The 21,472-nt window shown below is 59.6% G+C and overlaps 3 protein-coding genes across 3 annotated transcripts in view; all 3 read right to left on the bottom strand.

The window, feature by feature from the left end:
• The window catches only part of CDC42EP2 (CDC42 effector protein 2), an 8,937-nt gene extending 6,259 nt beyond the window's left edge, over positions 1–2,678 (bottom strand). Inside the window, exon 1 of the mRNA XM_041479689.1 lies at positions 1,962–2,678. The gene's annotated coding sequence lies outside the window, so the exon portion shown is untranslated. The remainder of the gene's footprint in view (positions 1–1,961) is intronic.
• Positions 2,679–5,302: 2,624 nt separating this feature from the next.
• Positions 5,303–13,600, bottom strand: POLA2 (DNA polymerase alpha 2, accessory subunit; the record flags this gene model as incomplete). Its single annotated transcript, XM_041479688.1, has 18 exons — positions 13,444–13,600; positions 12,939–13,066; positions 12,764–12,849; positions 12,511–12,565; positions 12,325–12,431; positions 11,763–11,950; positions 11,013–11,101; positions 10,767–10,922; positions 10,481–10,543; positions 10,250–10,292; positions 9,725–9,843; positions 9,204–9,242; positions 9,018–9,091; positions 8,783–8,891; positions 7,131–7,237; positions 6,808–6,867; positions 6,062–6,188; positions 5,303–5,395 (listed from the first exon to the last, which is right to left on the bottom strand). Coding segments are annotated over exons 1-18 (1,767 nt in total), but the record flags the coding sequence as incomplete, so codon positions are not given.
• An 874-nt stretch (positions 13,601–14,474) lies between these two features.
• Positions 14,475–21,472, bottom strand: part of CAPN1 (calpain 1) — a 7,694-nt gene continuing 696 nt past the window's right edge. The window contains exons 3-21 of the mRNA XM_041479687.1: positions 20,669–20,936; positions 20,524–20,593; positions 20,319–20,437; positions 19,758–19,891; positions 19,516–19,684; positions 19,349–19,432; positions 19,191–19,276; positions 19,044–19,118; positions 18,809–18,969; positions 18,559–18,737; positions 18,241–18,252; positions 17,907–18,118; positions 17,794–17,833; positions 17,652–17,717; positions 16,961–17,011; positions 16,025–16,103; positions 15,829–15,945; positions 14,920–14,978; positions 14,475–14,784 (exon numbers count right to left, since the gene is read on the bottom strand). Coding sequence (XP_041335621.1) covers positions 14,758–14,784; positions 14,920–14,978; positions 15,829–15,945; positions 16,025–16,103; positions 16,961–17,011; positions 17,652–17,717; positions 17,794–17,833; positions 17,907–18,118; positions 18,241–18,252; positions 18,559–18,737; positions 18,809–18,969; positions 19,044–19,118; positions 19,191–19,276; positions 19,349–19,432; positions 19,516–19,684; positions 19,758–19,891; positions 20,319–20,437; positions 20,524–20,593; positions 20,669–20,935 — 2,007 coding nt within the window. The 5' untranslated portion in view covers position 20,936 and the 3' untranslated portion in view covers positions 14,475–14,757. The remainder of the gene's footprint in view (positions 14,785–14,919; positions 14,979–15,828; positions 15,946–16,024; positions 16,104–16,960; positions 17,012–17,651; positions 17,718–17,793; positions 17,834–17,906; positions 18,119–18,240; positions 18,253–18,558; positions 18,738–18,808; positions 18,970–19,043; positions 19,119–19,190; positions 19,277–19,348; positions 19,433–19,515; positions 19,685–19,757; positions 19,892–20,318; positions 20,438–20,523; positions 20,594–20,668; positions 20,937–21,472) is intronic.

The raw sequence follows: 21,472 nt of genomic DNA, 5'->3' as shown, positions 1-21,472 counted from the left end.
GATCCCGGGGCGATCCCGGGGCGATCCCGGGGCGATCCCGGGGATCGGGGCAGGCCCCGGCCCCGGCCCCGGCCCGGCAGGAGAATCCTGACGGTGCAGAATGCAGCGCCGCTAATCCCGGGATTAGCGCGGCACCGAGGGACGGGAGGGGGCGGCGGCGCCGGGCTGGCGACAGCGACAGCGACAGCGACAGGGAATCCTCCTTCGGGATCGGGATCGCCACCGGGGCCGTCGGGAATGGGGGAATTGTAGAGGGAAAAGTGGGGGAAAAGTGAAACTGGAAGGAAAAAAGCGGGGCTGTAGGGAAAAAAATGGAATTATGGGGGGGGGAAATTTGTGGGGAAAAGAAGGGGATTTGGAGGGAATAAGGGGGATTTGGAGGGGGAAAAGGCTCTGAAATGTGAATTCCCAGGTGAGGCTGAGGATGGTGATGATGGGGATGAACATCCCGGAGCTGTCGGTGCCCCGGGATCCTTCTCCTCCTGGAAATCCCTTTTCCCACCCCAAAGTGCCCTCCCTGACCTCAGTCCCTCCCCCGCGGCTGCTCCCGCTCGGCTGGGCCGGGACAAAGCCCCGGGAAAAGCCGGGAATGTTCCAGGAGCTGAATTCCCTTTGTGCTGGGAGAGGGAAATGCCGGGAATGGGGGCGATTCCATCCCCAAAACCCCCAAATCCGCTCCTCGCGGCGCTCCCCATCCCTGCGGGGAGATCCCAAACAGGTGGAAAATGGGCTGGAAAAGGAGGAAAACCACGAGGAAAACTCCAAGGAATAATTCATTTCCAGGAGTTTCCATCCCTGAAATCCCAGGAGAACCCAGGACACGTCCGAAGGAGAGTCAGGAATGAAGAAAACAGGGAAAAACAGGGAAAAACCAAGGAAAAAAGGGATGTTTTCCCCAGGATCCGAGGGGGAGGAGCTCCAGGAGACGCTCCCAGGACTCCGACCCTTGGAATCGCCTGAATCAGCAGATTCCATTCCCACGGAGAAAAATTTGAGGAATTTTTCCCTGTTTCCATCAATTCCAGCTCCAACAGAGGAAATCCTGTTCCTTTTCCTTCCTTTTTTTTGTGATTTAGGGTCTGGACTGGGAGGAATTTGGGCTCTTTTTTTGCAAATTACAGGAAAATTTTGTTGCTTTTTCAGCGCTTTGGGCTTCAGCACATCCAGGTTTTTCATTTTCCACCCGTTCTTGGAAATTCAGGCTTCAGCTCAGGAAAAAAATCGGGATCTTTTTGCCTCTTGCCACAAATTTACCTCTCACAACCTGGAAATTTCCTTCCTTTTCCACCTGGTTTTGGAAATTCCTACCTCAGTCTGAAATTTTCCGCCCATTTTCAGCCCCTTGAGCTTCAGGACCTCACCATTTTTACTTTTCCCTGAGTTTTTCCGTAAAAATTCCAACCTCCTGCCCATTTCCAGCATTTTGGGCCCTGCCCCACAGAAATCTGGGGTGTTTTTAAGCCAATTTTCAGGAATTTTGGCGCAGTCTGAGCAGCCCCGGTGTCCCCACGAGCAATCCCAACCACATTTTCCCCAAGTGGGGATTCGGGGATGGAATTAAATCTCCTTTTCCCATGGGAATGGCCCGAGGGAGGAGCAGCCTCCAAAACCTCCTCGGGTTCCTCCCATTCCTCCCTCCCGACCCATTCCAGCCTTTTTTTGGTGCCCGATTTCAATCCCCGCCTCCGGATTTGCCCCGGGATCGCTCCGGAGGATGGATTTTCCCAAAAAAAAAGGATGGAAATGCCCAATTTCCCGGCGGTCCCGGAGCTGCAGGAGCCGGAGGGAGGAAGAGGAGCCCTTTGGGATGAAGGTCGTGGGGTGTTTTTTTTTAGAGAATGGGGATTTTGGGACCCGTCCGTGAGATCCCACCCCGTTCTGGGCACGGGAAGAGCCGGAATTGGTTAAAATTGGTTAAAATTGGTTAAAAGCGGGAAAGAATTCCCCTCGTGCCGTCCCACCTCGGGAATCCAGCGGAGAGTCCGGGCCGGGGGCAGCGCAGCGGTGACAATTCCATGCCAGGGGACAGCCGGGGATCCTCCCTTTTCCCAGGAAAATCCCGATTTCGGGACAAGCCCAGGGGAAGCCGGAGGATGAGGAAGGAAGGAAGGAAGAAGTCTCGGCCTCGGCCACACCCCGACCCCTCCCGGTGCCAAAAAAAATCCACGGGAAAAGCCAAAATGCAGGAAAAGCAGCAGCAGCTCCTCCCGGGCCGGAATTGCCGGGAAGCGGCGCAGGAGCCGCGCTGGGAGCGGCCGCAGGTCGGGGATGGGGTCGGAGTCCGCCCGGGCCGGGACAGTCCCGGGAGCGGGGCTCGGAAATCCGGGGGGTCGGAAATCCGGGGGGTCGGGAATCCGGGAGATCGGGAATCCGGGGGTTTGGAAATTCGGAGATTCGGAAATCCGGGGGTTTGGAAATCCGGGAGATCAGGAAATCCGGGAGTTCGGAAATTTAGAGATTCGGAAATCCGGGGGTTTGGAAATCCGGGAGATCAGGAAATCCGGGGGTTCAGGAATCCGAGAGTTCAGGAAATTCAGGGATTCGGAAATCCAGGGATTCTCCTGTTCGCAGGAAAGAACGCCCGGAAAGGGCCGGGCCGGGATCCGGGGCTGCTCCTGGGGAAAGCTCCGGGGCTGTTCCAGGGATCCGGGGCCGCTCCTGGGCTATTCCAGGGATCCAGGGGGGTATTCCAGGAGCTATTCCAGGGATCCAGGGGGGTATTCCAGGAGCTGTTCCAGGGATCCAGGGGGGTATTCCAGGAGCTGTTCCAGGGATCCAGGGGCTTTTCCAGGAGCTGTTCCAGGGATCCGGGGCCTTTCCGGGGCTCCTCCGCCGCTCTAAGCCGGGAGCGGGCGGAGCCGGGGGTTCCAATTAAGCGCTGGTTTAATTAAGCCGGGAAGCGGGGGGGCTGTGAAGGAAGGATCCGCGCTTTTTTCCCGGATCAAAGGAAGGAATCGCTGCTTTCCCTTTAAATCCGGGATGCGACAGCGCCGCGAGCGCGGCCGGGAGGGCAGGAAAAGCTGTGCCCGCCCTCCCCGCAGCATCCCGGGAATGCGAGCGGATCCTTCCCTTCCCTTCCCTTCCCTTCCCTTCCCTCTCCCGAATTCCCGGCGGTGTCACCTGCGGAGCCCGGGATCGGGATCCGGGATCGGGGCTGGGATTTGGGATCGGGGCTGGGATTTGGGATCGGGGCTGGGATTTGGGATCGGGGCTGGGATTTGGGATCGGGGCTGGGATTTGGGATCGGAGCTGGGGTTTGGGATCGGGGCCGGGATTTGGGATCGGGGCCGGGGTCCAGGATTGGGATTCGGGATCGGGGCCGGGATTCGGGATTGGGATTTGGAATCAGGGTCGGGATTTGGGATCGGAGCCGGGATTCGGGATCGGTCCCAGCGCGGCCGCTCCCCAGCGGATTCCAGGCCCCATCCCAGCCTCGTTTCCCTTCCCGGGAATTCCCGGAGCTCCCCCGGCCTCCAAAGAGCCCCGAAAATTAAACCTGGAAATCCCGGCCCCAAAACCCTCGGGAATTCCCGAATTAAATCCCGAATTAGGGATGGGGTTGAACGGTGGAGGCTCTGTAGGGGGAAGGAGTCAAAATTCCCCAAATCCTCCCCCCAGGACCCAGCTCTGGCTCCTCCCGCTGCTGTTTTAACCAAAATCGGAGTTTTTCCAGGGGAAACTGAGGCTGGGGGAGGAGAACCCAAGGGGAAAACTGGGAGGAAATGGGGTTCTGCTCCCCTCCCCTGCAGGTGCAAAAAAAGAAAAAAAAAAAGGAAATAAAGCTGGAAATGAGAGGAAAACAAGATTTTATGGATGTTGGAAAAACTGTATTTGTTTTGGGGTGAGAAGTGCTGGAATTGGGCAAAGAGCAGAGGAGGAACTGGGAGGTGACCTCAGCACTTCCTGTGGATATTTGGGGAGAAAAAGGAGATTTTTGGGAAAATCCCAGCCACACACCAGAGCTGTGAGGGGACTCTCCCTGCCCAGCCCCAATTTTGCCTGGTTTTACCCCAAAATCCACCCCTTGGATTTGCCTTTTCCCTTAGGAAACGACACCGGGACGGGCAGAAACTTTAATTCATTTTCACCTTCATCATCATCAATTTGGGGCAAAAAGTTTGCGAAAAGGGTCAAAGCCAGACCCGCAGCTGCTTTTTCCTGGGAAGCAGCAGCACCAGGAATCTGTAATTAATTGGTTTTGGACTAATTAAACTCCCCTAACGAGGCCACCGAAGGCGAGGGGTGGTGCCGGGACAGGGAGGATCCCCCTTCCCAAATTCCATTTTACTGGAGGCGAATCCTGAACTCTCCTGGGGAAATCCTCCACGGGCAGAATGATTTTGGGGGTTTTTAACCAGAATTCCAGGAGTTTTAACGGGAATTCCAGGAGCTTTAACCAGAATTCCAGGAGCTTTAACCAGAATTCCAGGAGTTTTAACCGTAATTCCAGGAGTTTTAGCCCCAGTTCCAGGTGCTTTAACCCCAATTCCAGGAGTTTCACCCCAATTCCAGGCATTTCAGCCCCAATTCCAAGAGTTTTAGCCCCAATTCCAAGAGTTTCACCCCAATTCCAGGAGTTTCACCCCAATTCCAGGCGTTTCACCCCAATTCCAGGAGTTTCACCCCAATTCCAGGAGTTTCAGCCCAGTTCCTGCGGCCGTGGGTGCAGCGGGCAGAGCTGGGAGCTCAGATCCTCACGACCTGGGCGGCCACGCAGGGGCTGCTCCGGGGGGCGTCCCCAGGGCTGTCCCCAGAGCTGTCCCTGGGGTTCTCTGCAGGACTGTCCCCGGTTTTGTCCCCGGTTTTGTCCCCGGTTCTGTCCCCGGTTCTGTCCCCAGTTCTGTCCCCGGTGCTGTCCCCGGCGCTGTCCCCGTGCCGCTCCCTCCGCAGCAGCAGCCGCCCGTAGGTGCCCCCGGCCTGGCCCTTGGTCAGACGGCCGGGGTTGATGCAGACACAGCCCAGGACGTCCTGCGGGGACAGGACAGGGACAGGGATGGGAACAGGGAATAGGGACAGGGGACAGGGACAGGGATGGGAACAGGGACAGGGATTAGGGACAGGGGACAGGACAGGGACAGGGATGGGAACAGGGAATAGGGACAGGGACAGGGGACAGGGACGGGGATTAGGGACAGGGATGGAGACAGGGGACAGGGATTGGGGACAGGGACGGGGATGGGGACAGGGACAGGGATTGGGGACAGGGATTGGGATGGGGACAGGGGACGGGATAGGGACGGGGACAGGGATTAGGGACAGGGATAAAGGACAGGGATGGGGACAGGGACAGGGAAAAGGAATGCCGCTCCCTCCGCAGCAGCAGCCGCCCGTAGGTGCCCCCGGCCTGGCCCTTGGTCAGACGGCCGGGGTTGATGCAGACACAGCCCAGGACGTCCTGCGGGGACAGGACAGGGACGGGGATGGGGACAGGGAATAGGGACAGGGGACAGGGACAGGGATGGGAACAGGGACAGGGATTAGGGACAGGGGACAGGACAGGGACAGGGATGGGAACAGGGAATAGGGACAGGGACAGGGGACAGGGACGGGGATTAGGGACAGGGATGGAGACAGGGGACAGGGATTGGGGACAGGGACGGGGATGGGGACAGGGACAGGGATTGGGGACAGGGATTGGGATGGGGACAGGGGACGGGATAGGGACGGGGACAGGGATTAGGGACAGGGATAAAGGACAGGGATGGGGACAGGGACAGGGAAAAGGAATAGGGACAACAGAAAGGGACAGGGAACAGGGATGGGGACAGGGAACATGAAGAGGGAAAAGGGACAGGGGACAGGGGGGAGTGTCAAAAATCCATGGATACAGCAGAACTGGGACTCCCCAGCCCACCCAGACCCCAAAACCCGCTGGTTCCAGGTGATTTGGGACCCCCCAGCCCTTTCAGACCCCAACACCCCCCAGCTCCAGCCCACCCAAACCCCAAAACCCGCTGGCTCACGGAGATTTGGGCCCTCCCCTCCCTGCTCCCGGCCCTTCCCGTGGTTTTTCCGGCTGGAATTCCCCCCGGGGGGCTCGGGGGGGGCTCGGGGGGCTGACCTTGACGAAGAAGCGCAGCTCGGACGGGGTCACCAGCACGTCGGGGGTCACCGGCAGCGCCGCGAACGCCGCCAGCGCCTCGAAATCCACGTTGAGCTCCTCGGAGGGGGGGTACGGGGGGTAGAAACTGCAGGGGGTGGGGAGAAAAAGGGGTTAAGGGAGGAAACGGGAAAAAAGGGATGGGGGAAAAAGAGGAAAATGGGGTGAAAAAGGGGATTTGGGGAGGGGAAGGGAAGAGAGAAAAGGCAGAGAAAAAAGGAGGAAAAAGGGGGAAAACACTAAAGGGGGCAAAGATTAAAGGAAGGGGAGGAAAGGTTAAACAGAAAGGGAAAAAGGTTAAAGAAACAGGGGGAAAAGCTCAAAAAAAAAGGGAAAAAAAGGCACCTGCTGATCTCCTCAGCCCCCATGTGGAGGAGGAGGTCGGTGGAGGTGAGGCCGAAGACGACGCCGTCGATGTCCAGGGTGCAGGGCTCGGGCACCAGGAGCACGCGCTGGACACACGGACACGGGGCTGGGCACGCCCTGGGGAGCCCCAGAACGCCCAAAGGCACCCCAGAACGCCCCAAAGGCACCCCAGAACTCCCCAAAGCCACCCCAGAATGCCCCAAAGCCACCCCAGAACACCCCAAACCTCCTCAAATGTCTCAAACCCACCTTGGAACGCCCCAAATCTGCTCTGGAATGCCCCAAACCCACCTTGAAATGCCCCAAACCCACCTGCAGAGCCGTTTTTGGGAGGGCCTCACCTGCGCTGGGTCAGGACGTGCCGCAGGATCCGCGTGAAGCGGTCGGAGACCCCGGAGGAGCTGTGGGAGGAAGGGGAGAGAAAATGGGTGAGAAAAGGGAGGAAACGGGAAAAAAGGGATGGGGGAAAAAGAGGAAAATGGGGTGAAAAAGGGGATTTGGGGAGGGGAAGGGAAGAGAGAAAAGGCAGAGAAAAAAGGAGGAAAAAGGGGGAAAACACTAAAGGGGGCAAAGATTAAAGGAAGGGGAGGAAAGGTTAAACAGAAAGGGAAAAAGGTTAAAGAAACAGGGGGAAAAGCTCAAAAAAAAAGGGAAAAAAAGGCACCTGCTGATCTCCTCAGCCCCCATGTGGAGGAGGAGGTCGGTGGAGGTGAGGCCGAAGACGACGCCGTCGATGTCCAGGGTGCAGGGCTCGGGCACCAGGAGCACGCGCTGGACACACGGACACGGGGCTGGGCACGCCCTGGGGAGCCCCAGAACGCCCCAAAGCCACCCCAGAACGCCCCAAAGCCACCCCAGAACGCCCCAAAGCCACCCCAGAACGCCCCAAAGCCACCCCAGAACGCCCCAAAGCCACCCCAGAACGCCCCAAAGCCACCCCAGAACGCCCCAAAGCCACCCCAGAACGCCCCAAAGCCACCCCAGAACGCCCCAAAGCCACCCCAGAACGCCCCAAAGCCACCCCAGAACGCCCCAAAGCCACCCCAGAACGCCCCAAAGCCACCCCAGAACGCCCCAAAGCCACCCCAGAACGCCCCAAAGCCACCCCAGAACGCCCCAAAGCCACCCCAGAACGCCCCAAAGCCACCCCAGAACGCCCCAAAGCCACCCCAGAACGCCCCAAAGCCACCCCAGAACGCCCCAAAGCCACCCCAGAACGCCCCAAAGCCACCCCAGAACGCCCCAAAGCCACCCCAGAACGCCCCAAAGCCACCCCAGAACGCCCCAAAGCCACCCCAGAACGCCCCAAAGCCACCCCAGAACGCCCCAAAGCCACCCCAGAACGCCCCAAAGCCACCCCAGAACGCCCCAAAGCCACCCCAGAACGCCCCAAAGCCACCCCAGAACGCCCCAAAGCCACCCCAGAACGCCCCAAAGCCACCCCAGAACGCCCCAAAGCCACCCCAGAACGCCCCAAAGCCACCCCAGAACGCCCCAAAGCCACCCCAGAACGCCCCAAAGCCACCCCAGAACGCCCCAAAGCCACCCCAGAACGCCCCAAAGCCACCCCAGAACGCCCCAAAGCCACCCCAGAACGCCCCAAAGCCACCCCAGAACGCCCCAAAGCCACCCCAGAACGCCCCAAAGCCACCCCAGAACGCCCCAAAGCCACCCCAGAACGCCCCAAAGCCACCCCAGAACGCCCCAAAGCCACCCCAGAACGCCCCAAAGCCACCCCAGAACGCCCCAAAGCCACCCCAGAACGCCCCAAAGCCACCCCAGAACGCCCCAAAGCCACCCCAGAACGCCCCAAAGCCACCCCAGAACGCCCCAAAGCCACCCCAGAACACCCCAAACCTCCTCAAATGTCTCAAACCCACCTTGAAATGCCCCAAACCCACCTTGGAATGCCCCAAACCTCCTCAAATGTCTCAAACCCACCTTGAAATGCCCCAAATCTGCTCTGGAACGCCCCAAATTGGCCCTAAATCACCCCAAAACTCCCCCAATCCTACCAAGTTTTGCTTAAGCCCCCAAAACGTTCCCCAAAATCCGGAGCTGGATTTTCTGCAGGAACATCAGATCTGTTCCCAAGGGGTAAAGAATGATTAAATGAAGGAATCTGAACCCAAAAAGGGCTGGGAGGGGAGTTGGGAGCTCTGGAATTCCAACCCCAAATCCTTTGTCCCCCCTGGAAGCTGCGGCAGCAAAAAAAAAAAAAAAGGGGGGATTTCAGCCCAAATCCCAGCTGGGGTTTGCCAGGAGGGCTGGGAATTCATTTTTTTGGGGGAAAAAGCAGAATTTTGGGGCCGGTACCGCTCTGTCCTCCTTGGGCAGGTCCGGGAAGGAGAAGGGCGGCTGCGGGTACACGAAGTCGTGGGAGACGTCCCGGAGAGAGGGCACCAGCACCAGCTGGCAGCCAGCACTGGGGAAAAAAGAGGGAAAAACGGGCTTGGGGGGGAGAAAAGAGAGAGTTTTGGGGCGAAAAGTGGCGTTTTTGGGGAAAAAAAACCCCGTGGGAATGGGGGATTTGGGGGGTTTTCCTCCCCACCTCCGGGTGCCCTCGATGACGGTCCGGAGGCAGAGGCGGAACACGTCGGAGAAGGGGCTCAGCAGCTGGCAGCTCTGGATTGGGGAAAAAACCACAGGATTGGCACAATTCCCGTGGATTTGGGGGTCTGGTGCTGCCCCAAATCCGCAGGGATTGAGGGGATTTTGGGGGGGGGTCCCTCCTCACCTCCACCTGCTCGTGCTTGGCGTCCAGGAACGGCCCGAGCTGTGGAGAAAGGAGGGAAATGTTGAAAAGCAGCAGAGAATCATTTTAAATCACTCCACCAAAAAAGATAATTTTAAATAATTCTCATCAGTGAACCCCAATTTTAGACCACACCCCTAAAATTTCAGGGCAAAATGAGAGCAAAACAGGGAAATGGCTGAAATTGATGCGTTGTGCCCAGGCAAGAATCAGGATTTGACTCCAAGGGCAGCATTTGCTCTTAAAATTGAGCTTTTCTGTCACTTTGGGGTGAGAAATGGGGATTTTGGGGATTGCTGGGTGAAAAATGAGAGGTTTTGGGCACTTTTAGGGTGAAAAATGGCTGTTTTGGGGTTCAGAAATGGGATTTTAATGTGAATTTTGAAGGGTTTGGAGCCTCCCCAGCGTTTTGAGGCTGCGGGGTCGGGGTGAGGGTTAGGGTTAATAATGAGGGAGGTAATTAATATGGATGGTTAATGAGGGGTTAATGGGGGTCTCCTCACCAGGACACAAACGTCGGGGCGGTCGCGGGCCACGACCTCCAGGAGGTCACTGAGGGGCTCGAAGGCGACGCTGTCCGAGGGGGTGAAGGGGCCACAGGCCACCAGCACCATCCTCTGCTCTGGGGAAAGGAGTTTTGGGGGAAAATCGGGGTTTTTTGGGGAAAAAAAGGGGGTTTGGGGGAAAAGGGGGAAGTTTAGGGATGGAGCATGGGGGGGTTTGGGGGATGGAAATGGGAATTTGGGGAGGAAAAAAGGGGGGTGGGGAGAAAAAGTGGCTTGGGGGCAATAAAAAGGGATTTAGGGACAAAAAGGGAGATTTGGGATCCCAAAATGGGGGTTTGGGAGGGAAAAAGGAGTTTGTGGGTGGGGGAAAGGGGGATTTGGGGGTGATAAGGGGAGTTTGGGGACAGAAAGGGAGATTGGGGAAGGAAAAGGGGGAGACAGAATCCAAAGGGCACTTTGGGGATAAAAACGAGGATTTGGGGGACAAAAATGGGGACAAAAAGTGGAGGCCCCAGGGCTCACCTGCCATCGGCTCCGTGGGGGTGTGGAAGGGCAGAGGGACCCCCTGTGGGAAAGCAGGAATGTCCAAAAATGCCCCAATTCCACCCCAAACACCCCAATTCCATCCCAAACACCCCAATTCCACCCCAAACACCCCAATTCCACCCCAAACACCCCAATTCCAGCCCAAATGCCCCAACTCCAGCCCAAATGCCCCAATTCCACCCCAAATCCCCCCGGGAGCGGGGTCACCTCGTAGAGCTTGGTCACCACCATCCTCCCGCCCGTGCTGTTGGTGCCTTCCAGTGCCACCACCTGTGGGACACCAGGATTGGGGGAAAACGGTGGGAAATTGGGAAAAAAGCGTGGGAATCAAGGAAAAGGAGTGGGAACTGGGGGGGAAATGGGGCAGGAATGGGGAAAAGGGGCAGGAATTGGGGAAAAGGGGAGGAATGGAGGGGAAAGGAGCAGGGATTGGGGGGAAAAGGAATTGGGGAAAAGGGGCAGGGAGGGGAGGAGAGCCCCCCCAAAGGCGCACCTGTCCCGGGAACAGGGAATATTCTGGAAGCTCCGAGAGGTCCAGAGGGACCTGGGCCCCCCCCGAGTGCTCCCTGTCCCCCAGCAGCAGCACGGAGCGCGCGTTGAGCTTCCCGTTGCCGTCACAGCCGATCTGCCCCAGCACCGTCACCGGCTCCTGCGGGCCCGGCACGGCGGGGGTTAACCCGGAACGGGGGGGTTAACCAAAATGGGGGGGTTCACCCCAAAAAGGGGGCTGGGGTCTCACCTGGGCTGGGAGCACAGCGGAGCTGAAGGCGTCCAGGCCGTGGTGCCTCCGCAGAACCTCCCCGAGCTCCTCCATGCGCTCGGCCAGCGCTGGGAGGGGACCCCGGTGTCACCCCTGACCCAACCCCTGACCCCGGTGTCACCCCTGACCCCAATCCCTGACCCCGGTGTCACCCCTGACCCAACCCCTGACCCCGGTGTCACCTCTGACCCAACCCCTGACCCCGGTGTCACCAAACACCCCTCACCCAACCCCTGACCCCAGAGTTAACAAACACCCCTGACCCAACCCCTGACCCCGGTGTCACCAAACACCCCTGACCCCAACCACTCCAGTGCTGGGGGTGACCCCGGTGTCCCCAAACACCCCCTGACCCAAACCCTGACCCCAGTGTCCCCAAACACTCCCTGGCCCCCCAAACACACCCTGACCCCAATCCCTGACCCCTCCTGAGCTCAGGGTGACCCCAGTGTCACCAAACACCCCCTGACCCCAAACACCCCTGACCCCTCCTGAGCTCAGGGTGACCCCGGTGTCCCCAAACACCCCCGACTCCTCCCAAGCTGGGGGTGACCCCGGTGTCCCCAAACACCTCCTGACCCCAAATCCCTGATCCCTCCTGAGCTGAGGGTGACCCCGGTGTCCCCAAACACCCCCTGACCCCAAATCTCTGATCCCTCCTGAGCTGGGGGTGACCCTGGTGTCCCCAAACACCCCCCGGCCCCCCAAACCCAGGGTGTCCGTCCCCACCTTCCCGCACGTCCAGCGCCTTCTGGAACATGAATTTGTAGGGTTTGCTGAGGCTCTGCTCGGGGCAGCCGAACATCCTGACGGCGCAGCCGCCGCGGCCGCTCCAGGCCGGGCCCTGCACGGAGCCAAACGAGGCCACGACCTCGCCCCGGCCCCCCCGGGACGAGTATTTCTGGGAGGGGGTGACACTGTGGGGACAAGAAAACCTGGAGTTGTCCCACCTTGGAACTCCGAGGATTTTGGGTTTTCTTCCTTTCTGGTACCCCAGTTCTGAGCACAAAGATAAGCGGAACTTGGAGGGATGAATTCCCTGATGTGTGAGCAGGGTGTTTTAACAGGGTTTAGTGGTTTGGGTTGATTAATGAGGCTTTAAAAATGACAAATGTTCGTCATTTAAAGGATTTGTAATTCAAGGAGTTCAGTGGGGTTTTACCAACCTCTCCAAATTTACAGAGCTTCTAAAAGGCTCCAATCCAACTTCCATAACGGTGGGGTTTTAATAAAAAGGAAGGAAAAGGGGAAAGGGGTGATTCAGGGGAGCCCCCCAGGAGCCCTCACCCACCTTGGGGAGAAGCTGCCGGGGGAGAAGAGCCCGTAGGGGCTGCGGGACGACGGCGCCCGCTTGGGCCGGGGCGTCTCTGGCGTGGAATTGCTGCGTTTCTGGGAGCCCTGCGGGGAACAGGCTCGGGAAAAGGATCTTTCCAGGCTGGTTTCAAGGCAAACCCCGCGGATTTGGGGTGATGCCCACCTTGGACGGGGTGGTGTAGGCATCCAGCAGCTCGTCCTCCTGTTCCTCGTCGAGGCTGGTGCTCGTTAAGGGGCAAAAACGCTCCTGGGTTTGGGGTGAATCCCCCCCGGGAGCCCCAAATCCAATAATTCCTCCCATTCCCAGACCCCACGGGGGATCTGTGACAGCTCACGGCCCCCCACTTTCTGCCAGACCCCCCAAACTGCCCGGGATCTCCTCGGAATGTTGGGATCTGCTCGGGATGTGGGGATACAGCTCCTGCAGCGAGTGGATGTCGTGGAGGAGCCCCCGGCGCTCGTCCCGGCCGCGCCGGCCGCGGCCGCCGCGCTTGGCCAGCACCTGGGGCAGCGGGGCGAGCGCGGGGTGAGCGCTCGCCGCCGTCCCGGGGGGGCTTGGGGCAATCAAAGGGGGCAGTCGGGGACCCCCACCTCGTGCTCGAAGGCGTCCAGGCCCTCGGCGCTCAGCTGCAGGTCCAGGTCTTTGCTGGTGACGAAGGCCAGCAGCTCGTTGGCCAAGGCCACCGGGCCCAGCCCGTGGCTCAGGCACAGCTCCACCACTGCGGGGACAAGGGGGGTCCCAAATCCCACCGAGACCCCTTCCCAAATCTTTGGGTACCCCCCCAGTCACCTCCTCAATCCTCTCTGCTCCCCAAAACCCAGCAGCTCCCAAAATCCTGGCCTCCACAGCGCGCCCCCTGAACCAAATAACCCTCACAGCTCTCCTGACACCCACAAAGGCCTCCCCAGTACAGCTGACACCCCCAAAGCTCCTCTGACACCCCCAGCCCCCCGATATCCCTCACAGCTCCCCTGACACCCACAAAGGCCTCCCCAGTACAGCTGACACCCCCAAAGCTCCTCTGACACCCCCAGCCCCCCGATATCCCTCACAGCTCCCATCTTCCCCCCAGTCCGCGCCCCCCGGAGCCCTCACGCTTGTCGGGCACTTCCTCGCCCTCGCAGCGCAGCTCGAAGAGCCGCAGCTCCCTCAGCACCGCCTCGGCCGTCACCGCCTCCGGGCCCGGCTCCGGCTCCGGCTCCATCCCCGGCTCCGCCATGGCCGCGCTCGAACCGCGCGGGCGCGGCCCCGTGAGGGGGAGGGCGTGGCCAAGCCGTATAAGGAGAGAAGGCGTGGCGAAGGCGGAATAAAAGGTGTGGTTATTCAGATTTAGACAAAACGGACCAATAGAAGCACGATGGGCGGGCGAAGAGGCGGGACCGACGTGCTCCAAGCACCGCCCACCAGGGGTGGGAGGGGAAAAGGGCGGGATGAAAAAAGGGCGGGAAAATTCGCGCCCTCAGAGCGCTGAGGGGGCGGGGCTGAGGCGGCTCTGAGGGAACCGAACCGGCCTGAGGGGGGAACAGGGCCTGAGGGGGGGAACCGGGTCTGGGGGGTCCTCCTCGGGTCTGAGGGATGGAACCAGGTCTGAGGGGGGGAACTGAGTCTGAGGGGGGAACCGGGCCTGAGGGGCAGAACCGGGTCTGAGGGGGGGATCTGAGTCTGAGGGGGGGAACTGAGTCTGAGGCAGGAACCTGGGCCTCATGGGGAAACCGGGTATGGGGGGTGGAACTGGGCCTGAGGGGTCGAACCCGGCCTGAGGGGTCAAACCGGGTCTGAGGGGTCCTGCTCAGGCCTGGGGGTCGCACCTGCCCCGGGGATTCTGCCCCAGGCCCGGGGTCCCCTCCCTGGCCGGCCCTCATCCCCTGTGAGTCACAGCAGCCTCGTCCTGCACCCCCCACCCAGGAGACACCGCCGGGTTTTAAGTCACAACCACCAAAACATCCCAAAAAGATATGAATATAACCCCAAATATATGATCTGTGACCCTAAGACAACCCCTAAACCTGTTACTTTGGAGCCCTTGAGACCCACTTACCCCCCACCTTGAGGGGGAGAAAGAACTGCCAGAAAAGAGTTTTGACTTAAATAACCTTTTTTTTTCCTTTGGTTTTTATCCCATTTTTAATTTATACAATAAAAAACCACTTTATGGCACCCGGGGGCAGCAGATCCCTGAAGCAAAGGACGACGGCCGGGGCTCCGTCAGCACAAGAGGCACCAAAATCCAGAGGATTTGTCCCAAAAGGGCCGAGCGTGAGGTGAGGGAGGGACAGGGGGCTTTGGCAAAGCTCGGGGGGGGTCCCGTGTGACCCCCACCCCACCCCCCCATCCAGCCTTTTCTGCTGAAAAAAGCTAAAAAAAGGGAAAAACCGGCGCGGGGTCCTGGAAGGCACTTGGAGAGTCCGGTCAGGCGAACATGGTGAGCTGGAGCCACTGGGGAGGAGGAGGAGGAGGAGGGTAAGGGAGGAAGGGGAGCAGGACAGGGTGAAGAAAGTGGGGGAAAGCAAGAGGAGGAGGAGGAAGGGGAGGAGGAAGAGGAGGAGGAAGGCCTCGAGCTCTTCCTGGTACCTGCAGCAGGTCGAAGGTGACGACGCCATCCTGGTCCACGTCCATGGCTTGGAAAAACCCTGAGGGGAGGGAAAGGTGGGGAGAAAGTTCCATTTGTGAGGGAAAAGAGTGGCTGGGAGGGGTGGGATGATTCGGGATCGGGGTGGGAGGGATGGTTTGGGATCCCTGGGGATCTGGGAGGGATCATTGGGGATCGGGTGGGAGGGATCGTTTGGGATCATTGGGGATCTGGGAGGGATTGTTTGGGATTGGGTGGGAGGGATCGTTTGGGATCATTGGGGTTGTTTGGGATTGGGTGGGAGGGATCATTGGGGATCACTCAGAACTGTGTATGAGGGATCATTTGGGATCACTGGGGATCTGGGAGGGATTGGGTAGGAGGAATCATTTGGGATCATTGGGGTTGTCTGGGATTGGGTGGGAAGGATCATTGGGGATCACTCAGAACTGTGTATGAGGGATCATTTGGGATCACTGGGGATCTGGGAGGGATTGGGTAGGAGGAATCATTTGGGATCATTGGGGTTGTCTGGGATTGGGTGGGAAGGATCATTGGGGATCACTCAGAACTGTGTATGAGGGATCATTTGGGATCACTGGGGATCTGGGAGGGATTGGGTAGGAGGAATCATTTGGGATCATTGGGGTTGTCTGGGATTGGGTGGGAGGGATCATTGGGGATCACTCAGAACTGTGTATGAGGGATCATTTGGGATCATGGGGGATTGGGGTGGGAGGGATCGCTTGGGATCGTTTGGGTTTACTGAGGATTGCATGGGAGGGATTGGTTGGGATGATTGGGGATCACTCAGGGCTGGACAGGAGGGATCATTTGGGATCATCAGGGATCGCTCAGGACTGCACAGGAGGGGTGGTTTGGGATCCTCTGGGATCCTTTGGGGTGCTCACGGAACATGGTCTCCAGGCGCACGAGGCAGCAGACGAAGCTGTCGAAGTCCAGGGCCAGGTCGGGCTCGGCGTAGCGGGTGATGAGCAGCTCGTGCAGCCTCTTGTTCAGCCGGTACCCTGGGACAGGGGACAGCCGGGGGGTCACCTGGGGACCCCCGGGAAGGGCAGGGGTCCTGGGGGGGGTCCCGGGGGTCACCTGCGGCCTCCAGCGCCAGGCGCAGCTCGTAGGCGCTGATGGAGCCCGACTTGTCCAGGTCGAACTTGCGGAAGATGCTCTGGCAGGAACAGCCCCCAAAGGGGCAGGGGTCACCCAAAACACCCCCAATGTACCCCAAAATCAGCACCCAAAGGAGCAGGGGTCACCCAAAACACCCCCATGGACCCCAAAATCAGCACCCAGAGGAGCAGGGGTCACCCAAAACACCCCCAATGTACCCCAAAATCAACCCCGAAGGAGCAGGGGTCACCCAAAACATCCCCATGTACCCCAAAATCCCTCCCCAAAGGAGCAGGGGTCACCCAAAACACCCCCAATGTACCCCAAAATCAACCCCGAAGGAGCAGGGGTCACCCAAAACATCCCCATGTACCCCAAAATCCCTCCCCAAAGGAGCAGGGGTCAAGTGACATCATCGGCAACCAATGACTTCATGGCCAACCAATGACATCATGGCCAACAAATGACGCAACTGACAACCAATGACATTGCTGCCAACTAATGACATCACAGCCAACCAATGACTTCATGGCCAACCAATGACGTCATGGCCAGCCAATGACATCATGGCCAACAAATGATGCAACTGACAACCAATGACATTGCTGCCAACTAATGACATCACAGCAAACCAATGACGTCATGGCCAACCAATGATGTCATGGTCAACCAATGACATCGTGGCCAACAAATGATGCAACTGACAACCAATGACATCACAGCCAACTAATGACATCACAGCCAACCAACGACGCCATCACCAACAATTATGTCATTGCTAACCAAAGACATAATGGCCAACAAATGATGCCACTGCCAACCAATGACATCACAGCCAACCAATGATGCCATCACCAACAATGATGCCATTGTTAACCAATGATATCACAGCCAACCGATGACATCAACATCAACCAATGACACCACCACCATGGTCTGGAGCTCGGTGACGCTGATCTCCAGGTCCTGGGGAGGGGACACGGGGTGGTCCCGGTGTCACCGCCGAGCAGTGACATCATCGGCAACCAATGACTTCATGGCCAACCAATGACGTCATGGCCAACAAATGACGCAACTGACAACCAATGACATTGCTGCCAACTAATGACATCACAGCAAACCAATGACGTCATGGCCAACCAATGATGTCATGGTCAACCAATGACATCGTGGCCAACAAATGATGCAACTGACAACCAATGACATCACAGCCAACTAATGACATCACAGCCAACCAACGACGCCATCACCAACAATTATGTCATTGCTAACCAAAGACATAATGGCCAACAAATGATGCCACTGCCAACCAATGACATCACAGCCAACCAATGATGCCATCACCAACAATGACATCATTGCTAACCAATGACATTAAGCCCAACAAATGACATCATGCCCAACAAATGATGTCATCTACCACCAATGACGTCACTGCCAAGCAAGGATACCATCCCCAACAATTATGTCATTGCCAACCAATGGCATCACAGCCAACCGACGACATCAACATCAACCAATGACACCACCACCAATCACTGAGGTCACGGCCAACCATCGATGCCACCATCACCCGCCACCAGTGTCACCGCCACCGCTCCCTTACCGGCCCCGCCAGCTGCTTGAAGAGCTGCTTGAAGTTCTCATCGATTTCGCTCTCCCTCAGCACTTTCTGGGGGGAAAAGCGGCCATTTTGGTAACTCCGCACCCCGGCGCCCCGCCAGCCCGTCCCCCCGTCCCCGGCTGACCTCGTCCGGCAGCGTGGCCTGGATCTTGTCGTCCATCTCCCTGCGGACAGACACAGAGCGGGCTGAGCGCGGGCGCGGCGCGGGCTCGCCGGCGCTGCCGCGACGACGCTTACTCGGTGCCAGCTTTCTTCTCGGAGAAGACGCGGAGCACGAAGTCGCCCTCCTTGTTGGGCTCGAAGGTGGAGGGCACCACGATGTACTCGCCGGGCGGCAGCCGGAAGCGCGTGCTCACCTCGCGCAGGTTGATGAACTGCTCGGAGCGCGCGCGTGACGCGTTGGCCAGGAAGAACTCGCGCTTCAGGTGCACGGCCGACCTCCCCACGTACTGCGGGCACCGGGGGGGAAACGCTCCGAAACCGCCCCAAAAACGGCCCCAAAAACACCCCCGGGGCCGCCTGCCCCGACCGGCGCCGCGCCGGAACGGCACCGCCGGCGCGCGGAACCCACCTCGGGAGGGACCTGTGCGGAGAGAGGGGACACCAGGGGACCTGGTTGGTGACAACTGACACCAGGTGACTCTGATTGTCCCCAGTTAATGCCAGCTGACCCCAATTCACCCTAGGTGACCCCAGTTGAAACCAGTTGAAGCCAACTCATACTGGTTGACCCCAGTTGATGCCAGTTGACTCCAGTTAATGCTGGTTGACCACAATCAAGGCTGGTTGACCCCAGTTGATGGTGGTTGATCCCAGTCAAGGCTGGTTGATCCCAGTCAAGGCTGGTTGACCCCAGTTGATGGTGGTTGACCCCACTCGATCCCGTTACCTCATAGACAGCGAATCCGATGGTCTCCATGTCCTTGCCGTAGCGGCGCTCGCGGCGCCGGTGCTTCTGCATCAGCGCCAGCAGGAAGCTGCAGCCCGGCTCGCGCCCGCCGTCCTCGTCCCTGTCATCGTCCACCTCCTCCAGCTGGATCTTGAACTGGGGGTTGATCCAGAACGTGGCTGCAGAGGGGGCAGAGGAGGCTCAGCGGGCGCCCGGCCCCGCGGGCCCGGGGCCGTCCCCCGGCGCGTACCGGGGTAGTTGCGGCAGCCGCCGGCGGTGCTGCCGCGCCGCCACGTCCCGTCGTAGAGCCGCGTGTTCCACTTGCGGAACTTGCGGGACTGCAGCGCGTCCGGGGTGAGGTTGCAGATCTCCAGGCGGGTGAATTCCCGCAGGAAATCCCGGAAGGACATCCTGCAGGAAGAGTTTGCCTTCATTTCCAGGCACGAAACGGCCGGGAAAAGGGGTTTGAGTTGAATTTTTCCTACCAGAATTCCCCGTCCTCCATCTTGACCATGAGCTGCTGGCGCAGCGCCGGCTCCACCGCGTGCCACTCGGCCGAGCTGCGGGGACAGCAGGGTCAGCAGGGCCCCGGCTCGTTACCGCTAACGAGCCTGGCGCTAACGAAGCCTCACCCGTCGCTCCAGGCGCCCGTCCACTCCACCTCTCCCCAGGGATTGCGCATCCGGATGAGCTCCAGGGCCTGCCCGCGGTACGGGATCTGCGGACGGCACCGTCAGGGCTCCACCACCAAAATCCACCGTTTTCCCCCCAAACTGGTGCCCACCCTCACCTGCTTGGCGCCAGTCACCGAGTAGGCGTGGCCCTTCACCAGCTTCTTGAAGGTCACCGCCTCCATGTCGAAGGCGCTCGTTATCTGCGAGGAGCCACCGCGGCGTTACCCAGGCCGACGAGCCCAAATCCCGCCGGTTTTCCCCCGAAACGCCCGGGGTGGCTCACGTCGATGGAGCAGCCGAGCAGGGAGCCGCGCTCCAGCGCCTTGAGGATGATCTGGTAGAGGTCGGCCGGGGGCCGGCGCAGGTCGAACCACTCGGTGACGCCGCCCGTGAAGTCCTCGAAGCCCTCGGAGGTGCTGCCGCCCGACAGCGCCTCGTAGCAGCCGTTCACCCTGCGCGGCAGCCGGGGCGGTTTTTGGGGTGTTCTGCCCCAAAATGGGCACGGGGGGCGGGGAGGGGCCGTACTTGGCGTAGGCTTTTTCCAGCAGCGCGCTCCAGAACTCGGAGCCCTCGGCCGAGTGCACGAAGAGCAGCTTCCCGTCCTTGGTGGGCAGGAAATCGTCCACCACCACGTCCAGCCACTCGCCAAACTGCCAGATCTGGGGGGACGAGGAGGGGGAGCGCCCTGGTTCAGGCAGGGAAGGAGATTTTGGGGGAAAAACGCCCGGTTTGGGGTCCCACAAGGCAGCGGAGTCACCACAATGGGAATGGGACATGAGGAACTGGGTGGGGAAAGGGCTCAGAGTACTGGGGAGTCCTCCCAAAATTAGGGGTGTGACCAAAATTGTGGAGGAAATCCTTAAAACGCTGGGGGGTCACCCCAAAATTGCAGAGCAGAGCCCCAAAACTGCGGGGGATCCCCTTGAATGGTGAAGGGGAGGCCTAAAAAGGTGAAAAAAGCCCCCAAATGGTGCGGGAACCTCTCAGAACGACAAGAAGAGCCCTGAAGTGATGTTGGGAGCCCCAAAACGTTGGGATTTGCACTCAGAATGGCAGAGGGGAGCCCCGAGGCCGGGCTTTGCTGACCTGGAAGTGGAAGATGCCGGCGTAGCCCTGCTGGAAGCTCTGCCCGTGCGGCACCACGCGGTGCAGGAGGGTCTCGTTGAGCGTCAGCGAGGCGATGGCCGCCAGCAGCCAGCAGTCACCTGGGCGGGACCAAAACCCACCAAATTCCTGGCACAACCATCCCCCAAACCCCACAGATTTGGGGCAAAGGACGAGGATCCCTCACCCAGCGCTCCCTGGCAGATGTCGGTGCGCGTGGCGCCGTCCACGATGAACTGCGGGCGCGGGCACAGCTCCTGCGGGAAAACCCCAAAATTCAGGATATCCCCACGGGATTTCGGGGACGACAGGGACGGCGGAGCCGGGCTCACCGTGGGCCTCTTCCACTGCACGCCGCGGGTTTTGGAGGAGCCGGGGCCCAGCTCGCGGAAGCCGAGGGAGGTGGCGGCCGGGGGGAAAGCGGGGTCCCGGAACAGGGTCCCGGAGCGCCGGCACTCCTCGGCCAGCTGCCCGAAATCCTGGCCCAGGTAGCGCACGGCGTTGTCGTGCCGGCCCAGCCCCAGCTCCTTGGCCCGCTGCCGCCGCACCTGCGCCGAGACGCCGGTGCAGAACACCGGCACCACGGGCGGCTCCGCCATCCTGCGGGAAAGCGACGGGAAAGGTGCCGGGGATCCGGGGGAAAACGGCGGGGGACGGGTGGTCTGTACGGGGAGGGGGGTTTTGGGGGGGGTTTGGGGTTTTTGGGGGGGNNGGGGTTTGGGGGTTTTGGGGGGTGAAACGGGAAAAATGCGCTCAGATTTGGGGAAAAACCAGGGGGGACAGGCGGTCTGTACGGGGAGGGGGGTTTTGGGGGGGATTTGGGGTTTTTGGGGGTGAAACAGGAAAAAGGTGCTCAAGATTTGGGGGAAAATTGGGGTGAGACACGTGGTCTGCACAGGGAGGGGGGTTTTCGGGGAGAATTTGGGGTTTTTGGGGGTGAAACAGGAAAAACACACTCGGGATCCGGGAAAAAATGGGGGGGTGGTCTGCATGGGGATGGGGAGTTTGGGAGGGATTGGGGTTGCTGGGGGGAATTTGGAGGTTTTGGGGGGGGGGAATTTGGGGTTTTCCCCCAGATTTGAAGTCCTGCCTGTGTCGGGTTGGAGGAAATTGGGACGATTTTCGTGAGTTGAGAG

Source organism: Pyrgilauda ruficollis, unplaced genomic scaffold (assembly GCF_017590135.1).
Source record: "Pyrgilauda ruficollis isolate IOZ18807 unplaced genomic scaffold, ASM1759013v1 scaffold498, whole genome shotgun sequence".
NCBI classification, from domain to species: domain Eukaryota; kingdom Metazoa; phylum Chordata; class Aves; order Passeriformes; family Passeridae; genus Pyrgilauda; species Pyrgilauda ruficollis.
Note: the sequence above shows the minus strand (reverse complement) of the source record. Positions and strands in the feature narration are given on the sequence as shown.